The sequence below is a fragment of the Alosa sapidissima genome, chromosome 1, assembly GCF_018492685.1.
Source record: "Alosa sapidissima isolate fAloSap1 chromosome 1, fAloSap1.pri, whole genome shotgun sequence".
Taxonomy (NCBI): domain Eukaryota; kingdom Metazoa; phylum Chordata; class Actinopteri; order Clupeiformes; family Clupeidae; genus Alosa; species Alosa sapidissima.
Genome location: NC_055957.1, coordinates 11,146,021 through 11,166,917, shown reverse-complemented (window position 1 = coordinate 11,166,917; position 20,897 = coordinate 11,146,021). Strand labels below are relative to the sequence as shown.

The window sequence follows — 20,897 nt, the reverse complement described above, 5'->3', positions numbered from 1 at the left end:
TGATCTGAGTTTAAGTTCAAACTGCCATCAGCAGTGCACTATTCAGAATTGGACTATTATATGACCTCCACACCCAGGAGGAAGTTGGACTATTATATGACCTCCACACCCAGGAGGAACAAAATAACTGCTAAATGAATGATTGGGTGAATGAATGTATTTGTGAATGTGTGTGAATTTGTGAATTGAATGAATGAATGAATATGTTTGTGTTAAACTTGAGGAATGACTGTTGGTAATAGCCTACTTTAGATAAGCTGATAGTCAGGTGACCCTTAGGCCTTAAGTAAGTGTTACCAATGAGAAACATCTAATAAATAATGCATATTGGAGTTGAAGATTAAGTTATTGAAACAAAAACTCAATTCCATTAATAAATAATACAATTGTACATACCTAATTTCAATCGAATTTGTTGTAGGCTAATCACTCCTTAATGCTTCTTATGAATTCAAATCATGTCCACATGAAGAAGAAGTAGACTAGGCTACTACAAGCTTACCACTGTCACTGCAACTGTTCCCATGACAACAAGAAAAGGGAAAGAAATAACATCGGTCTTCATAAAGATTCACAACCCTGAAAAACCTGAGAAACAGTTGTTGATGTTGTGCCTGTGCACTCATGTGAAGTTTTTGAAAGGAAACTTAACTTATTTAACTTACCGGTATGTCTCGTAAATATGCATGTTAGGCAGAATGGAATACGCTTGTCTATAGCTGCAGCACCAAACTGTATACACACACACCACACACACACACAACTGTGTAGCCTGTCATGCCATCTAGTGGGCTCTTCACCCACACACACTGTTAGATGGTTCTGACAACTGTTTGGACATTTCTGCTGGGTCTGGTGTCAACCAGGCTAATGCTGGATCATTTAAAAATAAATATAAAACAAGACTAAATTAAAGAAATATCAGACTTTAGGTCTTTAGTGCTTTGACTATCTGTGTTTAAGTGCTTAATGATGCCTAAAATGTGTAATATTTAAACTGTTTTTTAAGCTTGGTAGTCTACTCTGAAAAAGAACTGTTTGTAGCCTAGGCCTAATCTAAAAGCTCAAAATAGAGAGTAGCCTAGGCCTTGATGCTGACAGATGCACGTGGTGTCTGCTTGGTGTGAACAGAACAACATTGTTTCAGCATTAGCCTACACTGGACAGATATCCCATTCATTTCAAAAGAATAGACAACTTTGCAACAGCCTACCACATCTAAAGAATAGGCTATGACACTCACAAACCAAACGTTTTCATATAGGCCTCATTAAAAAAATAAACTGATAGCCCACTGTCCATGTTAAAAAATAGGTCTAGTCTGAAGGGCCTAAGTGTGTAATTAAATCCTTGTCTTGTTAAATAAGAAGCCTGTCCATCTGTTCATGTAGGGACAGTGTCATACATTAACCTATACTTATACATTTAGTATGTAATGGATTTGTTCCGAAAATGTGTTTTGCTTTCGCATCAGGCCTACCAGGAACTGCCTGCTTTGGAGTTCGAATAGAGCCTTGCATTCATCCTTTGTGGCGCCCCTCCCCTGAAACTGTCTGAAATGATCTCGCACCCTCTTTTGAGGACCCCCATTCTTCGCCGCCGCAGAGGAATGTCAAGAAAACCAACATGGCAGACGAAATGAAATCACTGCGGAAGAACAGCGGCATCGTGGTAACTATGAGAGGAGAATGGTGTTCATTAACTTATCTCGACCGTGCTTTCGTAGGCTAATACCGTTTTGGGCTGTGCGGGAAAGCGTTATCCTAGCGTTGCCTGGACGCAAGAATTTGAACAAACTTTTAGCAGCAATGGACTTTATGTAGGTTGCACGAACATTTACACTGGCATGAAACTTTTCCTTTTCCCTAAACTGGCAAATGACAAAACTAACTGTGAGAAATAAGCCCAAGTGTAGGCTTGAATAACCCACATAAACTACACACAATCTACTGTTGTTTGTGTTCAGAACGAACCGTGACTAACAAAATCGTCTGCCGCCGAGCATCATGATGAACGGTTCTTTCCGTAGCCTATGTATCATACTGAAGCTATCAATTGTTGTGCAATACTCCCATACAGATCAGAGATGGATGGCCAGGCTACCGTTTGGATCTATTTACCTACCCAGAGCACTATTCTGGAGACTTGGAGTGTGTTTACATTCCTCATGGGGTTATCATGGACCGGTAACTACCCCCTCTATCTGTCTGTCTGACGTCTGTCATGTTTGTTCAGTAGTATGGTGCACGATGGGATGTGACGCCTAATATCTACACTTAATCCAGATTAAAACAATACCAACTCAGCAAGAAAAACAGCACCAGTGCACAAAACAAAACGTTGACATGGTGATGAATTGTTGTAGGCTTATATTATCACACCATATGACAAGAGAGATTAAAACATAACTAAACAAATAACTAAAAACAGTTAAATAACAAGTTGACTGCTTAGCTGAATTGTTTTCTATGTTGATTTGGTATGAGTCTATTGCCACAAGCTGCGCTTACACATAAGTGTTATGCTGAAGTGTTACATTTGGAGTTCCATACCTCCACAGCTCTAGTACACAGATGAGGGTTTTGGCAGTGGAGGTGCTGGAGGCGTGAGTGAGACTACCAGGGTGCCAGGACCAGGACTACCAGGAATTCACTATGTGTTCAGTTTTCTGACATTGTAATGTGAGATATTGTCTTAATGGAACTGGATGGCCAAGGTGTGGATATTTTGGTGATCAGTTTTTCATTTCTATTTTAAGGACTATTCCTCCCCAGTGTTTAAGAGATATGTGTGCGGCTCAGAATTCCATTGTCCTGTGTATTTGTTATGTCCAAGTCTCACTGTAGTTGAATGTTGACAGGACAGAAAGGTTAGCGAGAAACATCATGGACGATCTGGGTGACCACGACATTGTGGTGCTTTGTGTGCTGAAGGGGGGCTACCAGTTCTGTGCTGACCTGGTGGAGTGCATCAAAGCCCTAAACCGCAACTCCAACAAGAGCCTGCCCATGCGAGTGGACTTCATACGCCTCAAGAGCTACCTGGTGAATTACGAAACACACACACACACTGATTTATTGGCACACCTGGTAAAGTTAAAGGTGTAGTCAGGGATTGCGCAGGAAGTCGTGTTTGTTTGTGTTCATGATTATTAGCAGACGCCTTTGTACAACAAAAAAAATGTACATTATATTTTAACCAAGGACCAAACGAAACACGACAGAGTGGTAGCTCACCCCGACCTTCAGTATTCCCAAAGAAATTCCACACAGGGTTTCGTTTTTATTTCTTTACAGTTTTCGGGGCCTGGGCTACCTCCAGAAACCGTTTTTTTTTTTTTTACACTGTACTCACGGAATGGGTAGCGTCGTGAGGAGAGGATTGCTGAATGTGACAAAAAATATTATGGGCTTGAGATTGTGTAAAATCCCTGACTGCACCTTTAAGTAATAAGAGTAAAGTTAGACTAAAAAGAGGTCTTAAATCTTTAGGCAATTTATCTCTATCTCACAATGAAAAACAATGATGAAATAAATCCTACCTTGTGCATTCTCTTCCTTGATTCACCCCACTTTTTTCCATGCAGTTTAGATCAGGGGACTGAGATGGCAATGGCAGAAGCTTGATTTTATATTCAGTAGCCTAAACCATTTTTGTATTGGTTTGGACAGGTGTTTTAGTATCTTGGCAGAGATTGAAAGATTTTCAATGAATATGTTGATTTTTTTCTTGGAGTTCATGATAGTATGCACCCAAATGAGGTTCCCAGGGCCTTTGGAATAAAAACAGCCCCACAATATCAAATACCCTCCACTATAATTATCCTTAGGCATGGGGTTCTTTTCAATTTTGCCATTCATCTATGTATGCCAAATACACCTAGAGGGTTTCTTACAAAGAGCAGAATTTGCATTTCATCTGACAATGTGTGTGTGTGTTGTCTGTATGCTACTGTGACCTTGAATTTCCCCTAGGGATCAATAAAATATATCTATCTATCTATCAATAGAGCACAATCCTAGACAAAGTCACCGCAGCACTCAGTAACTCCTGCCAATTACATTTGTAATTAACTGAAATGAAAGGCTTTTACATTGCATGCCTCCTACATAATCTATTAGGATGGAGGTCACTTTTGAAGATTTATTTGAAGACTTAGTGACCCCAAGATGATACTTTTTTCTGTTACACTCCAACAGCGATTCTTTTTCAACAGGATTTTTTTGCCTCTCCTAGCAAGTTTATCACATTTCCAGTTGATTGGAACCTTTTAGTTATTGTTTGGATTACTGCAGAACGCTTACAGATCCTCTGATTAACGGAAAGTTGAATGTAAATAGAAAAAACATATATTTTGTTGATAAGATTTTCTAGGGGTGTCAATAATTGTGGCACATGTTTTTGTCAAAAATATTTGTCTTTATGAGATATTGTTTTTTGTCAGAATGACGATAAATCACCAAAATATTGTTTTTTTTTTAAACCTGTTTTTAGTCAACTTTACCAAGGGTGTCAGAGGGCACTGTATTCACCGCTCTGTTTTGGTATATCCAGTAGGGGGCAGTATTGTATCTTCCATGGGCTTATATGTGACCAGTCAAATTATGAGTTCTTTACATACATGGAGACTACTGTTTCAGACACTGCTATTGCTAAGAATTCAAATGGCCACCATACAAATACATTCTAAGATGTATGTCTCATGTCTCCCTAGTAACTTACTTCAGTCATTAATTGTTACCATGTAAATGCCTTTTTCCTGTTTGCTAGAATGATAAGTCCACACAAGACCTGCACATTGTCGGAGGGGAAGATCTGTCTGTGCTTAGTGGGAAGGTAAGAGCGGAGGGAGAGACTTGACTGCTGTATCGCTGTATTCCACTCCCATTAGCATAATGACCAATATACCTCAGTGAAAAAGCTGTGATTACATAACAAAAAAAACAGAGAACATCACAGAACAGAAAAGAAATCAGAGAACTAGTGAATTAAATATGGTAATGTTACATACCTAAACAAGTATGCTCTATGATCATGAATTCTTTCAATGTAGGTTTCAAAGGAAGTTTAACTTGGTGATAAGCAACAGCGTCTGTTGTGTTGTCTGTTTGATTGATCTATCAATCTATCACAAGAGGGAGTGTTCTAAAGTCTCTTTACACACTCCCTTCAGGCAAAACTGAGCCATTTAAGGAGAAGCTGGCAAAAAAGCTCTGCCAAAAAAATGATATGATTGCATGTACTTTGCAAAACTCATAATGCCAAACAGATTATGTGGACAGGAATTGCGAAGGTGTTGGACTATGGATCCTCATGGACAAAATGCTTTAAATATCAAATTTATTGTGAACAATGCTTAACTCATGTATCGACCATAAGTCCAACTCAAACACAAAGAAAATGGAAGAGTTTGTTATGTTATGGTTGAGAGAAGAGACGAGAAGAGAGCAAGAAAGAGGGCGGGAGAATTGAGGAAGAGACTCCTGTCTTTTCTGTACAGGAGTAACGACGCATTTCAAAAACTTCTTATCCAGGCTAAACGCCTCCTTATCATTTCTTCAGGCAAAGGTTAGGTCAAGGGTGAAATACTGCTCAAATTTGAAAAAGTGTGTGTGTATGTGTCTGTGTGTGTGCGTGTGTTCATGTTTGGAACGCATGATTAGATTCTTTACAACTCTATATTAGTAATGTCACTCCATTCTGCAATAAGAATGTTAGGAAATGATTACATGACAGATGTTTGGCTAAACAAATCAGTTTAGGACACAAGTACATCTACTTTTTTAACCATCACTGCCTGCATTGTCCATCTGTGCAAGGGTTTTGTAAAGGTTTGGCCAGTGTTGAGACTCATAATTGACTTTAATACCATTGTGGTTGGATGTGGCACATTAGGTGTGCGGTCTTGGAGAGAAGTTATACATTAGCCAGAAGTACTCATCCAAATCAAAGGTTTCCCCTCACTGGAAGGGCTTATCTATGGGTAATGCCTCAGTAATAGGATAACAATGCAAACCCATTTGCTCCGCCATTGGTTGTGCTGACGGCTTTATGAGGCTTACCTGTCTGTGCTGGGGTTCCAGGGAGATTAACTGGTCTCACCAGGCCTACGTGAACTGTAAACATGATTCAGTTACAGTTATGCCACCATATTGGTTAGGGTTGTTGTTTTCCTGTACATTATGTCAGTTGTAGTGAGACTTAAGTTAGTGTCTACTGAGAACTTCTGCCCACCACTGCCACTGAGTGAGTTGTTGTTGGAGAGCAGAAGTGGTCATGTGGAATTTCACAGTCAAGTAAGATTTTTTTGGCTTGTGATGTACTTCACACTCTGTAACACATTTCTTCTGCAATAATCACCTTCATGTTAGAGATTAGCTATTTCTGCCTTTGTAAACAGATGTAAAAGCTCCCATTAGGATAGCTTCAGAATTACAACTGCTAGAGATGAGAGACATTATCAGCAGTCAAGCCACACAGACAGCCAAGAGTAGAACGGCTAAATATGAGTTTTGTTGAACTGTGTGTGTGTGTGTGTGTGTGTGTGTGTGTGTGTGTGTGTGTGTGTGTATGGCTGAGTGAGAGTAGGAGAGAGAAAGATAGAGAGGGAAGTACTTGGGAGCTCATAAGCACCATCATAAAGAACTCAGTGCCCTGTCAGAAAGACTAATCATTTGATCACATTCCACCGTGTGCAGTACTGTGCTGCCAGGGATTATGGGTAGTGTTTGAGTGGTGTTATAATTCCAGTTAGTCTGGGTGGCTTTATTTCACAGCTCACACACCAGGCTACAGGATGGAATGTGTTATGCTCTATGGTCCTCTTACAGTTGGCGGAGATTGGGTTGAAATTGTGTAGACATGGTGTGATGACAAAGTGAATTAAATAGATTTTTAGACATTATTAGAAATGTTGAGATTGAGCTGCAGGATAGACTGGAGGGCATGTTGGTGTAGACTAGAGTATGAGCATACAGATCTATCTCACTCTCACTCTCTCTCTCTCTCTCCCCCCTCCCTCGTCTCTGTTTTGTCCACACAATGAAGAATGTCCTGGTTGTGGAGGTGAGTCAGTGATTTCCTCTTTTAAGAAATTATTTGTTTGAGAAAATATGTGTCATTACTTTCCATTCCATAAGTTGGAGTGACCTCAACTGAGGAGAAGAAAAAGTCTTAACTTTGAAAGGCATGCCATCTATAAAACAGACCTTTCACCATGATAGTGCTGTTTTGAAAAGTGGCACACATCTAGGCATTTTCACATTAGTTATTTCAAAAAACAAAAATCAAAAGTCATTTTTCTAAATAACATATCAGTGCTCACAACAGTAATTGCACTTGGGCATCCAGTTGAAGTTTTGGCTTAAGTTGATAATATGGACACAAAGGGAAATTTACTGTCAGTAAGAATATGTCAACAAAATGGCTACTGCACTTGCATAGTATATAGAAGAAATTTGTGGCTTTTGTGAAATCGAACTCCCACTAATGAAATGGCCTCTTTTATGTTCTCTGGTTAGGTACGTTCTGATCCTCATTAGTGTTCTGTCTCTCTGCAGTTCTGCATCATGCAGTTCTTTTACAGAGCTGACTGCTGCCAGACCCCATCTCCCTCCTACTGTCAGCTAACCTATATTCCTTGTTTGAAAACCTCAAGGCATATAGGGCCCGTTCATCCCAATTAGACAGGAAACTAGGCCACCATATTATCTATCATCTGATCAGATAGAGCCCACACACTCCAATAAGGTTTCTGAGAGATTTGTTCAACTCACATACATACAGAATATACATAATATTTGTCACCTGGTCGACATTTTAATCCCAGTGGAAAACATGGGCACAGAAAGGTTATGTATTTATTCTTTTTTTGTCCGAATAGTAAAGGCATTAAGACTAAATAGTTTTCCCGGGCAGCTGACAAAAGAGGATAGCACGGACAACAAAAGAGTGAGCTGGCCCCGCGTGCCACACCTCTGGGAAGCACATACCTCTCTGGGGTCAGGCCAGGATCTGTCACACCCAGGTCACTCAGTTCCAGCCCTTCATGTGGTGGAGATGATTGGCCTGGTGCTGATTCACAGGATAGCTTACACCCAAGGACGTGCATGTGCGTGTGTGCGCACCCACACCTACAGACACACAGACTGAACATCAATCTATCCATAGAGACTTTTAGGACTGATACTTTATGTTTTATCATTGACCTACCAGCTCAATATGGGAGAGTGAAGTATCAAATGTCAGCAGTGTTATTTAGCCAGTTGGTCTGGTTGTCCTATAGCTTTCATTCATTAAGGCCTTTTACCTCCTCTGTAGGCTATAGTGGATACTGGAAAAACCATGAAGGCTCTCTTGAGCCATGTTGAAGCCTTCAAGCCGAAAATGATCAAAGTGGCCGGGTGAGTCCTCACCCGACACTCAGAGATTACAGGCTGCATGATGTACGACATGTAGAAGTCACTGAGTCACTTCGCCAATTTTGTCTAGACTGTGTATGTGTATGTGTGTGTGTGTGTGTGTGTGTGTGTGTGTCTACTTTTCAAATGAATGTGTCTCTCTGTTTTAGGCTGCTGGTAAAGAGAGTGCCAAATGGATCTGGATGTCAACCAGACTGTATGTATGAAGCAGACGTTTTGTGGTTTGTTTTGAGGTGAATGTGTCGATAGCCCTCTTAAAACATTATAGAAAATATCTTATTCTCTATCTTTTTCTTTCTCTGTCATGTTTTTCTGTAGATGTTGGCTTTGAGATACCTAATCGATTTGTGGTTGGATACGCTTTGGACTACAATGAATACTTCAGGGATCTCAATGTAAGTTTCTAGTCTTGCATAAGTCACTCCCCTGCTATCTGATTTTGCATGTTTCAAGAAATTGCTCCATAACAATTACCAGTGCTTGACTTTCTTGAGGCATTTATTTTAATGACTATTTTGGCAGAAAGTGGTCATTTCTCATATAGAGGTTTTGTGAATCATACACGCTAAAGCAGTTAAGTGCACAGAAGGGCAGAGAGGCACCTAGAGAGATCTCAAGTGAAGACATACCACTCAAAAGCTCTTTTTTTCTGTGCTGTGTCTGTTAGGAAGACAATCGATATTCTAGCACAACTACTGTAACCCCTCTGGACCCCAAATGAGATTATCTAGTGCTCTTGGCATCCCTATCACTCTCAAGCACCTTTGACATGGTTGAGATTCTCTAAATTAGGGAACTTCACCAGTGTTGGAGGAGATGTTCATAGGCATATATAGGTTATAACATGGTGTTTATAGAGTATAACACATTACATCAGGTCAGTTTTTCGAATTGAGTTCCTGGTGTTTTGCTCTGGGAGCAGGACCACGGGGACACCAGTTGTGGTCAGGTTTCACGGCAGGGTGTCGAGAGCTGGCTGTGTTTGTGTAGGTCTGCCTGCCCTGAACAGATGGGCTTGGGTTCATTTGGGTGTAGTATGCATGGCTCCTCATACACTGTGCTGTGGGCCCTGCTTATCCATTCCATTCACTCCCGCCCTTCTCCTCTCTCTCTCAGACTTAATTTCATGGTCTCAGCAGTTGGCTTTATTATTGTTATTGTTTGTGTTGCGTCACTCATAACTGGGTCTCTCTCTCTCTCGTGATTATACTGTCATTAAGTCACCCAGTGAGAGGGGGGAACTCTTTTCCCACCCGGCACCACCAACAGGCAGTGTGGCAGACTGCAGTCCAGTCACTCGGCAGATAAGAGGGCAGTTCCCGCTGATACTTGGAACCAGATGTGTCTCAACTCTAATTCCAGCTGAATTATGGGTCTTTTTTTCTCTCCCTGCCTGCAGCACATTTGTGTGATCAGTGAGAGTGGGAAACAGAAGTATAAGGTCTGAGAGCATTCCCTGAGCCAACTAGGACCCCACCCCTAAAGCCAGACGCAACAAGATCCAGAAGAGTGTCGGATGCACCGACCACAGGACGCACACAGAGAGCTGCCATCAAGGCAAACTCGCTTGTTATTTTCTCTGAGAGTTTGGTTGGTTGCATTCATGCTGCATGACAGGGTAAAACCCCGCAACTGTGCTAGAACATTTTTAGCAACGCCACTTTGTTACCCCACTGAGCTGTTACTTTGATCCATGTGACTTCATATAACATGATGTGTTTATGTAGCCATTTTTCATTTGTGGGCATTTTCTATTTCCACATTAGTCTGTTCTTTAGTCTTAAAAAAAACAACAACCTTCATGTAACATGAAATGAGGTAGTCAGTCACTGGCATAAGAAATAAAAGAATTAACTACTGTAGTCTATAATATAAACTAATTTGATTCCCTATAACGCCTACCTCTTCTGCCTGGAGTACAAGACAGGCCTCTCTGTTAGTCAGTGCCACAGCTCATACTGTGTACAGAAGCTTTGCTTGCTTAGGCGAGTGTTATCTCACACCTCATCCTATTATTTCCTCATGCCGTTTGTTTCTTTATTCTAAAGGAGACATTTATCATATGTACTGTATCAAATGTACTTGTTGTCATGTTCATTGCAGAAATACATAAAATAAAAATGTGACTGTTTCCACTTCCATTCATACTGACTTGACGCATACCTTATCTATATTTGCTGCTGTGTGGGTGTTTGTGTGAGGGAGGAAGAGCCTGTACTGTTATGTGGTTTTTAATGATGTACTGTATCTTAGCTTGGATATACATCCATATTATGAGATATTGGATAGCATGCATGGGAGAGTTATGTCATCAATATGAATTAACAATTAAATTCCCTCTGTTCATTTCATTTCAGATCATCCAAACAGAGTTGCGACACAGAGTTATAATATATTATTTATATTTTAATATTCCATATTATGCAAGGCCAAACCATACCACTTTGAATTAAAACAGTATGGTTTTGTTTGATGATAGGACACAAGATAACTTCTTAAGCCTTGGGGTGCAGCCAGTTGCAATTTAAAACAAGAGTTGTGAACAGCCAGGGCATCTTCATGCACCTGACACATGACTCCAACGTTTGCACAGCAGGACAGGCTTTCAGTGTGTAAAGAAAAACAAACCAAGCTGTGGCCTGTTTGCGCCATCAGTTGTTTAAATTTGCCGCTCATGTTTAAAGTAGGAGCCACTCTGTTTGAGATGAGGCAGAGTCAAAAGGAACTCATTTTTGGGAACTCAGCTGAGTAATGAGAAATGATTGTGTATTTGACTACTGTTTCAATAATGAACATTTTGGGTTTGTGAGAATATTGTGAATTTACGACATGTAACTTACACATGCAGCAGGACTAGGTAATCGATTATTTCTTTTTAACCGCTCGGATGAAGGCAGGAATTTGTCAACTCTGAAACCCAGTAACTGAGAATAGGTTGGATTCTCTGGATCTGAGACTCACGGGGAGCTTGCAAGTCTGTTATTTCCAGCAAAGCCTACAGCTGACATGCTCTCCGCATTGGCAGTTCCCAGGAGAGTGTCCGGTGTGCCCTTGGTGGCATTCCCAGCGAGTCGGTGCAGAGAGGAACTCCCTGGGTAGGGCAGCATTGTGAAAGTCCCTGGTCAGGATGACCCTGGAACAAAGGCCACCCAATCCCAGCAACAGGTGGCCTCTTCTGCCCTCGAATGAAAGGAACATTTGTTAGGGCCCCCTGATGAAACTGAACACTTTTTAAAAAATCTGTGTGTATGTGTGTGTAGTGTGCTTTGTATCTGTGTGTGTATATATGTGTGCTCAGAATAGAACAAGGCAAAAACAACTGTGCTTAACCCAGTTTTGGGGCTAAATTAGATGTTTCAGTTCAGTTGTTCCTCAGTGGTTTTAGGAAGTCTACCAAATTGAACCTCAGACAGTCATCCACATGGACAGCTGAAAAGGCAGCGGATCAAATAGGGTCTTGTCTAGTGTAATTCTAGGACAAAACAACAAATGATCCTGCAAGGGAAACTATCCATGTCTCATTTAGCCAGTGAAAAAAATATCACTGAACATTAATTAGGCCATCATACGCCTTGAAAGCAGACAGGGGAAGCACTGTGCTGGCTATTTGAGATTGTAGGCATAGCGTTCGGCCCACGGGCGGTTGCTCTCGGGGGGCAACTTGTGCAAATAGACATTCCTCAGCACTGCCAGCCACATGCCAAACTCTCCCCGACCCCTCTTTGAACTAAGGTGGCATGTGACTGCAGTAATGCAGCCAAACAGTTGTTGGATGTGAGAGAGAATGAGGTAAAGTTAATGGCAACAATAATGTCATTACGTGATATATTATACGAATCCCTTTCTCAAGCGGAATCAGTGCTTATTATAAAACAATCAAACTTCTACAAAATGAAATGTAGCCTATGGTGGAGATTTAGAGTAGGCACTAGAGGTTAGCCAGTATGAAAATAATGACATACCTGCCCTGAGGCAATAGAGTTTCTGACTATATATATACATACATGTATATATATATATATATATATATATATATATATATATATATATATATATATATGAGAGAGAGAGAGAGACTACATGTTAGTAAACAATAACAAAAACAACACATTATGATGATGACATAGGCTACACCATGCCTGACTGACAGGCTGATGAAACTTCTGGATCTGTTATCCTACTACAATCTTTTGTTTAACGTGCTATGCACATTTTAACCTATAGGCCTATATCATTAGTAGGCCTAGGCTATTACTGTAAAAACAAGTATTCACCATTAGACTTTAAAATTATTTTATAATAAATCTGTTACTTTTATTCAAACATATGTGGTAGTATACTTAATACATTTAGTACAAAAACTATTGTTTGCAACAACACATTTAATTGGCTAAATTTTAAACTTGGAAAGTTAGGTACAATCCGATTGGCTTAGCGTACCGCTGGCAAGAGGAGGGTGGTGTTTTCAAGGATTTTGTGTTCCTGCTGCACAATTCCAACAGTGCGCGGCGCGTGTATTTTGAGATGGATCTGGGAATTAGAAAAAACTTTTGCGTCGTAAAAATTGCTTAGAAAATCTAAACAGAACCAAACACCAGGGGATACTTCATTTTAAGCCAACTCCTTTGTAAAATAGTGGACTCTGGATAGTTTTCAATGGGCGTTTACCACTTTGTCACGGTGCTTTATTCCCAACAGGTAGGAGCAACCATTGTAAAGCTACCGAGGCATTTTTGTTGTGCTAGGTCGCTGCTACGCGAAGTTTTATTGGTTCAAAATATACATGTTTTGAGTTTTTGAAGTTTATATCGTTCTCGCTTTAGTTTTGTTTTGATCTTGTGTGTAATTCAATATATTAGATACCCATCATGGGAAACAATCAACTGTAATCCAAGTAACGATAAGCACGGTGAACGAGTGAACTATGGCTAGCTTGTGGCTACGGTTTACTAGTCCATGAGTTTTAACCCGCACCCACCACCTATTGATAGCTAATATGCTGTTATATACAAAACATTTAGTTGCATAGGTAATATCACACAGGTGTGTGACATTTCTCATCAAAGAGTGCGATAGCAGTTGTTTAACTACTTTTGCGAACTTCAGCCTACCACAAGATTAAACGTTGTAGCTTTGAAGTTTTTCACCGGTCGCTGTTTTTGCTAACCAGCTAGCTGGCTAACGTTATGCGCCGTGCGTGGTTGTGGTACTCATTTAAGTCCGAGAACAACAGGGGATCTCACACGAAAGCATGTGCCACTTTGGAATACTTTCTGTTTTTTTTGGAAAGTACTCGAGTGTTTTTTTATTTTGTAATCAGTTGAAGCAAATTTATATTCGCAACCAAACATTATATTTGTTTGACTAGATAAATTATGAAAATGACCAGAAAAGTTGTTGAGCCGAGTGTGAGTTACTTGATTGTGTTAATCGCCTAAACAGATAACGTTCAAATAAACACCTAACATAACTAGTCTCGTTCACATGAAGCTGGGAAGTTCAATTGACTTGGATAGTGTATTATCTCTTCCGTGATCTGTCCATACGATTAAAAATGCTTCACGCTTAGTTAAGTTACTTTTTAGTTTGATTCACTGGAGCAATACAATGCTTTGGGAATGGCATAAGTAAACTCCTCAGTGATTGTTTTCACCTGTTTATCAATACAGAGCTTGTTCGACAAAGAAATGAGGGAGGAACACGGAGTGGATTAGACTGGTCTTCCACTGATCGAGTCGGGATTGGAATTTATTCCAGTTTTCTGTCGGATATCACCTCAATGTGGGCTGCAGACAACCGTCGCCTTTTTTGCGAAGTTAAATGATGGCGACACATTGGATGGGTCCGAGCGACGAGGACGATGATGCAAGACTCTCAGCCAGACTGCCCATGGGGGAGGTAAGTCTTTTATCAAATTGCCTCGTTTGGCATGGTGTCAACAATGGGTAAAACCATTGACTTTATGGGTAAAACCATTTACTGTATGGTAAAAACCCTTTTACGCTCAGTAAATGAAGTCTAACCACAGAAAATAGAGTATTCGGGAAGTTCTTGCTCAAAAAAGTCCACGTCAACCTTTTTTGTGTTGTGTGGTACTCCCTCGTATCCGTAGACCAACCGAGACATAACTTAGCTAAAAGTAGACCAGTGACACATTTGTTTCCCACGCAGTGGTCGTGACTGTCGAGACAGTAAACAATGTGTGGACTGAAGTAGTGGAAGTCATGCGTGGCTACTGGCTGATGTAAACACTGGCATATCTATGGTGTCTGAATCTTTCATAGATATGATTATCAACTGAACAGGAGTTTTGCGTGGCCAATACCTTGTTTCACCCCATGGTAATATGTATCCAGCGTATTCAGAACGTTCAATATGACCAGGAGCAAAACAAAGCGAAAGGTATTTCCAAATGAAATTGTCCTTGGATGGTGAAGGATATTCTATTAAAGTGCAGCACATAGCAAAGAAGGCCTAACTAAATGGTTTCAGGCATGGTGATGTACTGGCTCAAACCAAAAGCCTGTCTGTTCATAATCATATTTTTTAATCTGTGTGCAAGCAGGAGATTGTCATCCATAGTTCATTTTCAGGTCTTTACTAGGTCATTTTTGATGAATTGGTGTTGGTTACATGAGGCTGCCGTTAACTATCATCAATGCATGCCTACCATATATGACTATAGATTTCTGGCAGTGATCTGACATGATATTAACATTTTCTCCCTACGGAACTGAAAATGTGCGCATGGATGTTAATGATACTGTCAGTGAATTAACATCCGTGGCCTACTGGTTAGGGGTTCAGGCTTGTAACCCAAGGGTTGCAGGTTCAATCCCCGACATTTCACTTTTACATTAGTGAAACTGCTTGAAGTCTGTCCCTTCTTGCCAGTTACAGACGCATAGCCCCAGTCTATTATGCCCCCCCCCCCCCCCCATCTGACTGTCCACTGTCTGAATGAAGACCTTTGTGTAAATCTACACTCTCCACATTGGCCATGGGTGGAAGTTCACCTATTTATAGGGTCTGCATATTTCTCTTCTCTTCCCCCACCACTGCTGCACTCCTCTAATCTAATATATTTCTCGGCTCCTGTTTTCCTTCCTCTGCTGAATCTCGTCTGAGGGATGGATGTCTTCTCTGCTCCTTCATCATAAACAGGTGCACAGTGTAAATTAATGCATCACAAAGGAAAGAGATGTTTGAGGTTTTGAGAGGAAAAAGCCTGGGAAAAGAGAGACAGACTTGGCAACGGATGGCATAATGGCTGGAAAAGGATGGAAAGAACGACTGGGAGTTGACCCCTGTGAATTGCATGAGTTATGTTTTACAATCCAAAGCACTGTAGTGTAGAACTGGCATCAAAGGATGAAGGCTGTGTAGACTTTATCTTGTAATGTGGGGTGCAAGAGTACCAATCTGTAAAAAAAGCTGTCGATCATATTGATCTGTTGTCATGAAATTCAACTGGTAAAGAACTGAACTGAATTATTGTCTTTGAACTGTAGCTATCTGCGTTGAACCAAAACCAAACTACATCCCCTGTTGTGTGTGTTGTTTTGTGTTCAAAAAATAGGGAGACCATTACCTTTAGAAATAGGAAACATGTTTTTTTTGAGGTGTTATCTCATTCAGTTTGAAAGTCAGTAAATGAGAATTAAGTTCACAAGCATCCTTGCAAGTTGTCTCTTTTGCTGTTATAAATATCTTATCTCTGATGAAGAAATGGATAATGTTCACACAGGATGTCACAGGGTTATGTGTATATCATTCACTTTGTATACAACAGTGATACAACAAGTATCATGCTGAAAATAGAATGTACCACAAGTCCACACCTTGTTAATTTCAGTGGATCTTGGTTCAGGAGCCTACTGTAAAATGAGATTTATTCAGAAGACCTAATTTTCCCCAAATCAGGACACCCCTCTGTTATGGTATTTAGTGGGCTGTTCTCTTTTCAGTCAAAACCCAATAGGCCGGTTGGGTCCGTATGGTGATGTCCTAACTGATCATTCACTGTCGGCTGGCTGCTTTGGTCGAAGAAGCATCTTTTTGTTTGGTATGCTGAATGATTTGGCCTTCGCCTGGTCCACCCTGGCACGGGGCAGACTGGTTCCCATCCCTCTCCGTCACCCAACGGAGAATCAGCCAAGTCTTTGCACCGGCGCTCTGTGAATGCATTGCCTAGGCTCTACTTATTGGACATATAATATCATATCAAAGTTGTTTTTGAAAATTATTATATAATTGTGTCTGGAAGAGAGGGGCCTGATTACAGTGGCTGCTCCAATGAGATGATTGTCCATTCGATTGTCCATACGATTGTCCAAACGTAAGTGGCACGTTTGGGGGAGCGTGGCTTCGACATGACTGCTGCTGGTGGCCTGAGGTGCACAGGCTACAGTGACTGGGGTCTGATCTGCAGCCTCGGGTGTGCCTCCACCCATCAGGTCTGTCCACACCAATTTTTAAAGGTTCACTTTCTTGTGTGATTAAGGATAGTGATGACAATTCTGACTTGCTTGGCATCTGTTTCAAAAAGCTGTTTCCTACGCACTTGCTGACTGGATCGCTTTTCATCCAGAACCCTGACTTGTGTAAGCTTATGGGTGTTTTTTATGGTTCACAGCTGTAAATTTGTCTTTTTGAAGGATCGTCTCAGGTCATTAAATTGGTGTTGGTGTTGTTTCTCTGTTAGTGATGGCTGTAGTCTCTGTGTGTGTGTGTGAGTGTTTTTTTAATGTGAGCTTTGGGCTTGGGCCTGGGTTTGTTTTTGCTGCTCTAGTTTGGCACCTCATTCACCCTGGACTGCAGCTGAGCGGAACAGGAAGCCGTAACACAGTGCTTATTGTCGAGTGTGCATGATCTGGTGACAAAGTTATGTCAAGTCAGCTTTAAATTAGAGTTGGCCCAGTGGATTCTCCCCACCCCCTTTTAAATCGAGTTGTTACACTGCCAAGGTGATGTTCAAGCAAGCGGCCCTCTGTCAATTCTTTCCCCCTCGCTCATTGTTTTTCAAGGAGACATGTCAGTCCTGGCAGAGAGCCACATGTTTAGCCTACAGGCTTTCTCCTGTTATGTCAGTCATATCTGTGTTGTTTTCCACATGACTCTTTATCACGTTATTCTTATTACCGTATACCCTGAGAAGGTTAAACCAGCAGATTCAGGCTGGGTCAGTGGTCCAAGAGTCCCAAGAAAGAACATCAAAAAGTGTTTTACAGCAAAATTTACAGGAAAAATAAAAGTATATGTGTCATTCAGGCACTGCTCTGTGTTTTAGTTTACAGACTAAACGAAAAAAAAAGCAAATTGAGCCACATATTGAAGACTTTTTACCAATCTTTACCAGTTGTTATAGCTTAAGCCTAGTTTTCATGAATCATAGTTTTCTGTGGTAGGTAGCTGAACGCACTTGTTGTTTGCTACTGCCTCCCAAGCTATTGTGTTCCTGGTTGCAAACCCAGTAATGTAAGAATGGGTTTTACAGCAAAGTGTAAAAATATATTGCTAAAATGCATCACAATTTGGCCTAACCACCTAGCTTTCATCGGTGCAAAAGGCTGTTAATACAATGCTAACCAACAAAAGCACACTTAGTATAGCAATTAACTTTAGATAAGTTAAACAGCAACCAAGAAACAGTTTGCAACATAGCCTGAGGCAAAGTTTAGTGTCTCAAAATCAGCTCACCAATAAAAGGCAGTTTTGGGTTCAACGTGATCACAGCCACTTGTGGATTATGTTGGAAGGCTACCCACAGACATGAAATAGTCGCTAGTGATAGTGAGTTTCTGATATTAGTGTAGTGTGTGCCATTCTCAAACGTTAATCTGCTTGTTTTCACACTAGAGTTGAAACAAGGTGTAAGATACTAGGCTGCCTGAGGACTGTTACTGATTTACATTTTAATGACTAGTTTGTTGAACGGTTGTCTGTCTTAGTCTAGGTTTAAACCAGGTATGGAAAGCTGTCCATTAGAGAAAAAGAAATGCAAAAAACCAAGAGACTGAATCATTACGATTTAGATTTAGTGTGAATGAACTGGTAGGCTAAGGAGAGAGAATTTTGTAAATGAGTAAATTAGCAACTGGGATTTCAACGCAGAACATCTCATCTCTTTAGAAACCTGATGCAGATGGGCATACAGGATAATTTTGGATTCAGATGGAGTATCTAATCCAAAATGCGGGCATGTTGGTCTCTGTATCTTGAGCCCCTAACCAGTATGTTGATTTAGCCTAAACATGGGGCCATCCTTAAAAATATTCTTGTTTGCAGTTACAGCCAAAAAAATAAATAAAAATGGGTCGGTAGGTAGGTCAATATTTTTTTTTTTCAAGATTCAAAGTAAAAAAAAAAAAAAAGTAAAATTTTGGTCATGGTGATTACGTAGGAATGAATTTACACAAATGTGCATATCGTGACGTAGAAAGCACGTCAACCCGTGCTTTCAGGCGCACCACTGCAAACCTCATTCTGATGCAGGTTATATAGACCAGCCTTTCTCAAACTTCTTTGACCTGAGGCCCGGTCATGGCAGACTTTGGGGTCATAGGGCTCATCTACATGTACCCAGAAAGAAGGCTACAATAGCTTTTGGCCACGTTATATTGAAATTTGACTATACAATACTCAATGCTATACAGTGTATTATACAGTCTCTGCTCTGTTTCTATGGAAGTTCCAAAAAACAACGTCGTTCTATTAAGTTTCGTTAAATTAATAAATAAATAAATAGCCTTCCAACAGGTTGAAGCGGAGCTTTGATACCAACGTTATCGAATAGTTTCAGTTTCTCTCGCGCAGACGCGCATTGAATGAATGCTCATACCACCACTTAATTGTAGGGCTCCATGTTTAATGACATCGATAGCAGAAACGTTTGTTTTCTTTTTTCGTCGGTCCGCGGTTTCTTGATCAACTGCGCAGCAAATTATCAGATGAAGCACCGGGCCTAATTTCACTCCACGACTCCGTGGACCAGCAGTCTCCACGTTGCGGACCCATATTTTGAGAAATGCTAAATAGACCACAACCAATTTCAATACCTCGACACGGTCACCGTTAGACTAGCGGGGAGAAGGGATGGGAAAAGATCTGGGCACAGTTCTTCCAGAACTTCGTGCCAAGTAAAAGCGTTATCAGTTTGTGTGAATGAAACGAAACGTAGGGCCATAGTGTGACATGTGTAAAACCAATGGTGTAGAGATGACGCCACAGGGTTTTATTTAGGTGAGCTACGTTTGCATGTAGGCAATTTATATTCACAATACTTAGGCCTACTAAAATAAATATTATTTTATTGCATTTGTATTGGTTGTTTAGAGTAAAAAAAAACAATCGGTCAGTATTAACGCAAGTTTACAACCGGCAAGTCGGTCGGACTAAAAGGGGGAAAAAATAAATATTTGGGTCGGTTCTAAATTGACAGGGTCGGTCGGGTTACAGCAAACGAAAATATTTTTAAGGATGGCCTGGGTTTGCAATAATCTTGATTAACATGATTAATTAAGCCACAAAAAAATTATTTTAATACATTTTAATAACTGTGCATGTTGTTTGAGTCTTGCTCTCATATTGTCATTGTCTTCTGATATGCCATTGTCTCATAATCGCATCATGACATGAGGGAGAATGTTGACTGTTTACCTAAAGTACACACAACAAAAATAGTAATTGAATATCAATATATTGCAATTGAAATAAGTATAAGTATACTTTTGATCCCGTGAGGGAAATTTGGTCTCTGCATTTATCCCAATCCGTGAATTAGTGAAACACATTCGGCACACAGTGAACACACAGTGAGGTGAAGCACACACTAATCCTGGCGCAGTGAGCTGCCTGCAACAACAGCGGTGCACGGGGAGCAGTGAGGGGTTAGGTGCCTTGCTCAAAGGCACTTCAGCCGTGCCTACTGGTCGGGGTTCGAACCGGCAACCCTCTGGTTACAAGTCCGAAGCGCTAACCAGTAGGCCACGGCTGCCCCCCTCACGGCTGAAATATGGTCAAATGTGACCCATAAAGTAGAATAATGTTTAAACTTATGTTTGGTCTAAGATGTACATCCCTAGAACTACTGAATTCTAGGTGCTGCTAAGGGTTGCGGTGTCAGATACACCATCTCATGCCACATATAAGTCCTGTAATGTTCTCAGTACACATGGAAAGCCTGCATTCCTGTTTGTGCAAGAACATGCTGATGCACCATCTTGAGCACTATTGAAAAATCAACCTCAGGCTTTTGTTTACACTGCCTCACCTGTGACCTGTTCCCACAGCTTTGATCGCTACCACACCTCTAAACCAGCCAATGCTTTATTCACCCGTAGTGCTTAAGCCAGTGTGGCTTACTGTTTGGACACTGCGAAAGAACTACATATTCTGTCCTTCAATGTTGTGGTATAGAACTAGGGATTTTGAGATTAACTGTTTCATGGATTATCTCAGTTATACAATTAAAATGGA

The 20,897-nt window shown here is 40.7% G+C and overlaps 2 protein-coding genes across 2 annotated transcripts in view; both read left to right on the top strand.

Annotated features, from left to right (window-relative positions):
- Positions 1–1,532: 1,532 nt before the first annotated feature.
- On the top strand, positions 1,533–10,561 carry prtfdc1b (phosphoribosyl transferase domain containing 1b). The gene is made up of 9 exons (XM_042056538.1): positions 1,533–1,671; positions 2,080–2,186; positions 2,861–3,044; positions 4,771–4,836; positions 7,048–7,065; positions 8,320–8,402; positions 8,570–8,616; positions 8,739–8,815; positions 9,820–10,561. The coding sequence occupies exons 1-9, from the start codon at positions 1,627–1,629 to the stop codon at positions 9,865–9,867; spliced, it is 675 nt and encodes a 224-aa protein (XP_041912472.1). The 5' UTR covers positions 1,533–1,626; the 3' UTR covers positions 9,868–10,561.
- Positions 10,562–12,901: 2,340 nt separating this feature from the next.
- The window catches only part of arhgap21b (Rho GTPase activating protein 21b), a 64,082-nt gene continuing 56,086 nt past the window's right edge, over positions 12,902–20,897 (top strand). The window contains 2 exon segments of the mRNA XM_042084754.1: positions 12,902–13,118; positions 14,090–14,318. Coding sequence (XP_041940688.1) covers positions 14,241–14,318 — 78 coding nt within the window. The 5' untranslated portion in view covers positions 12,902–13,118; positions 14,090–14,240.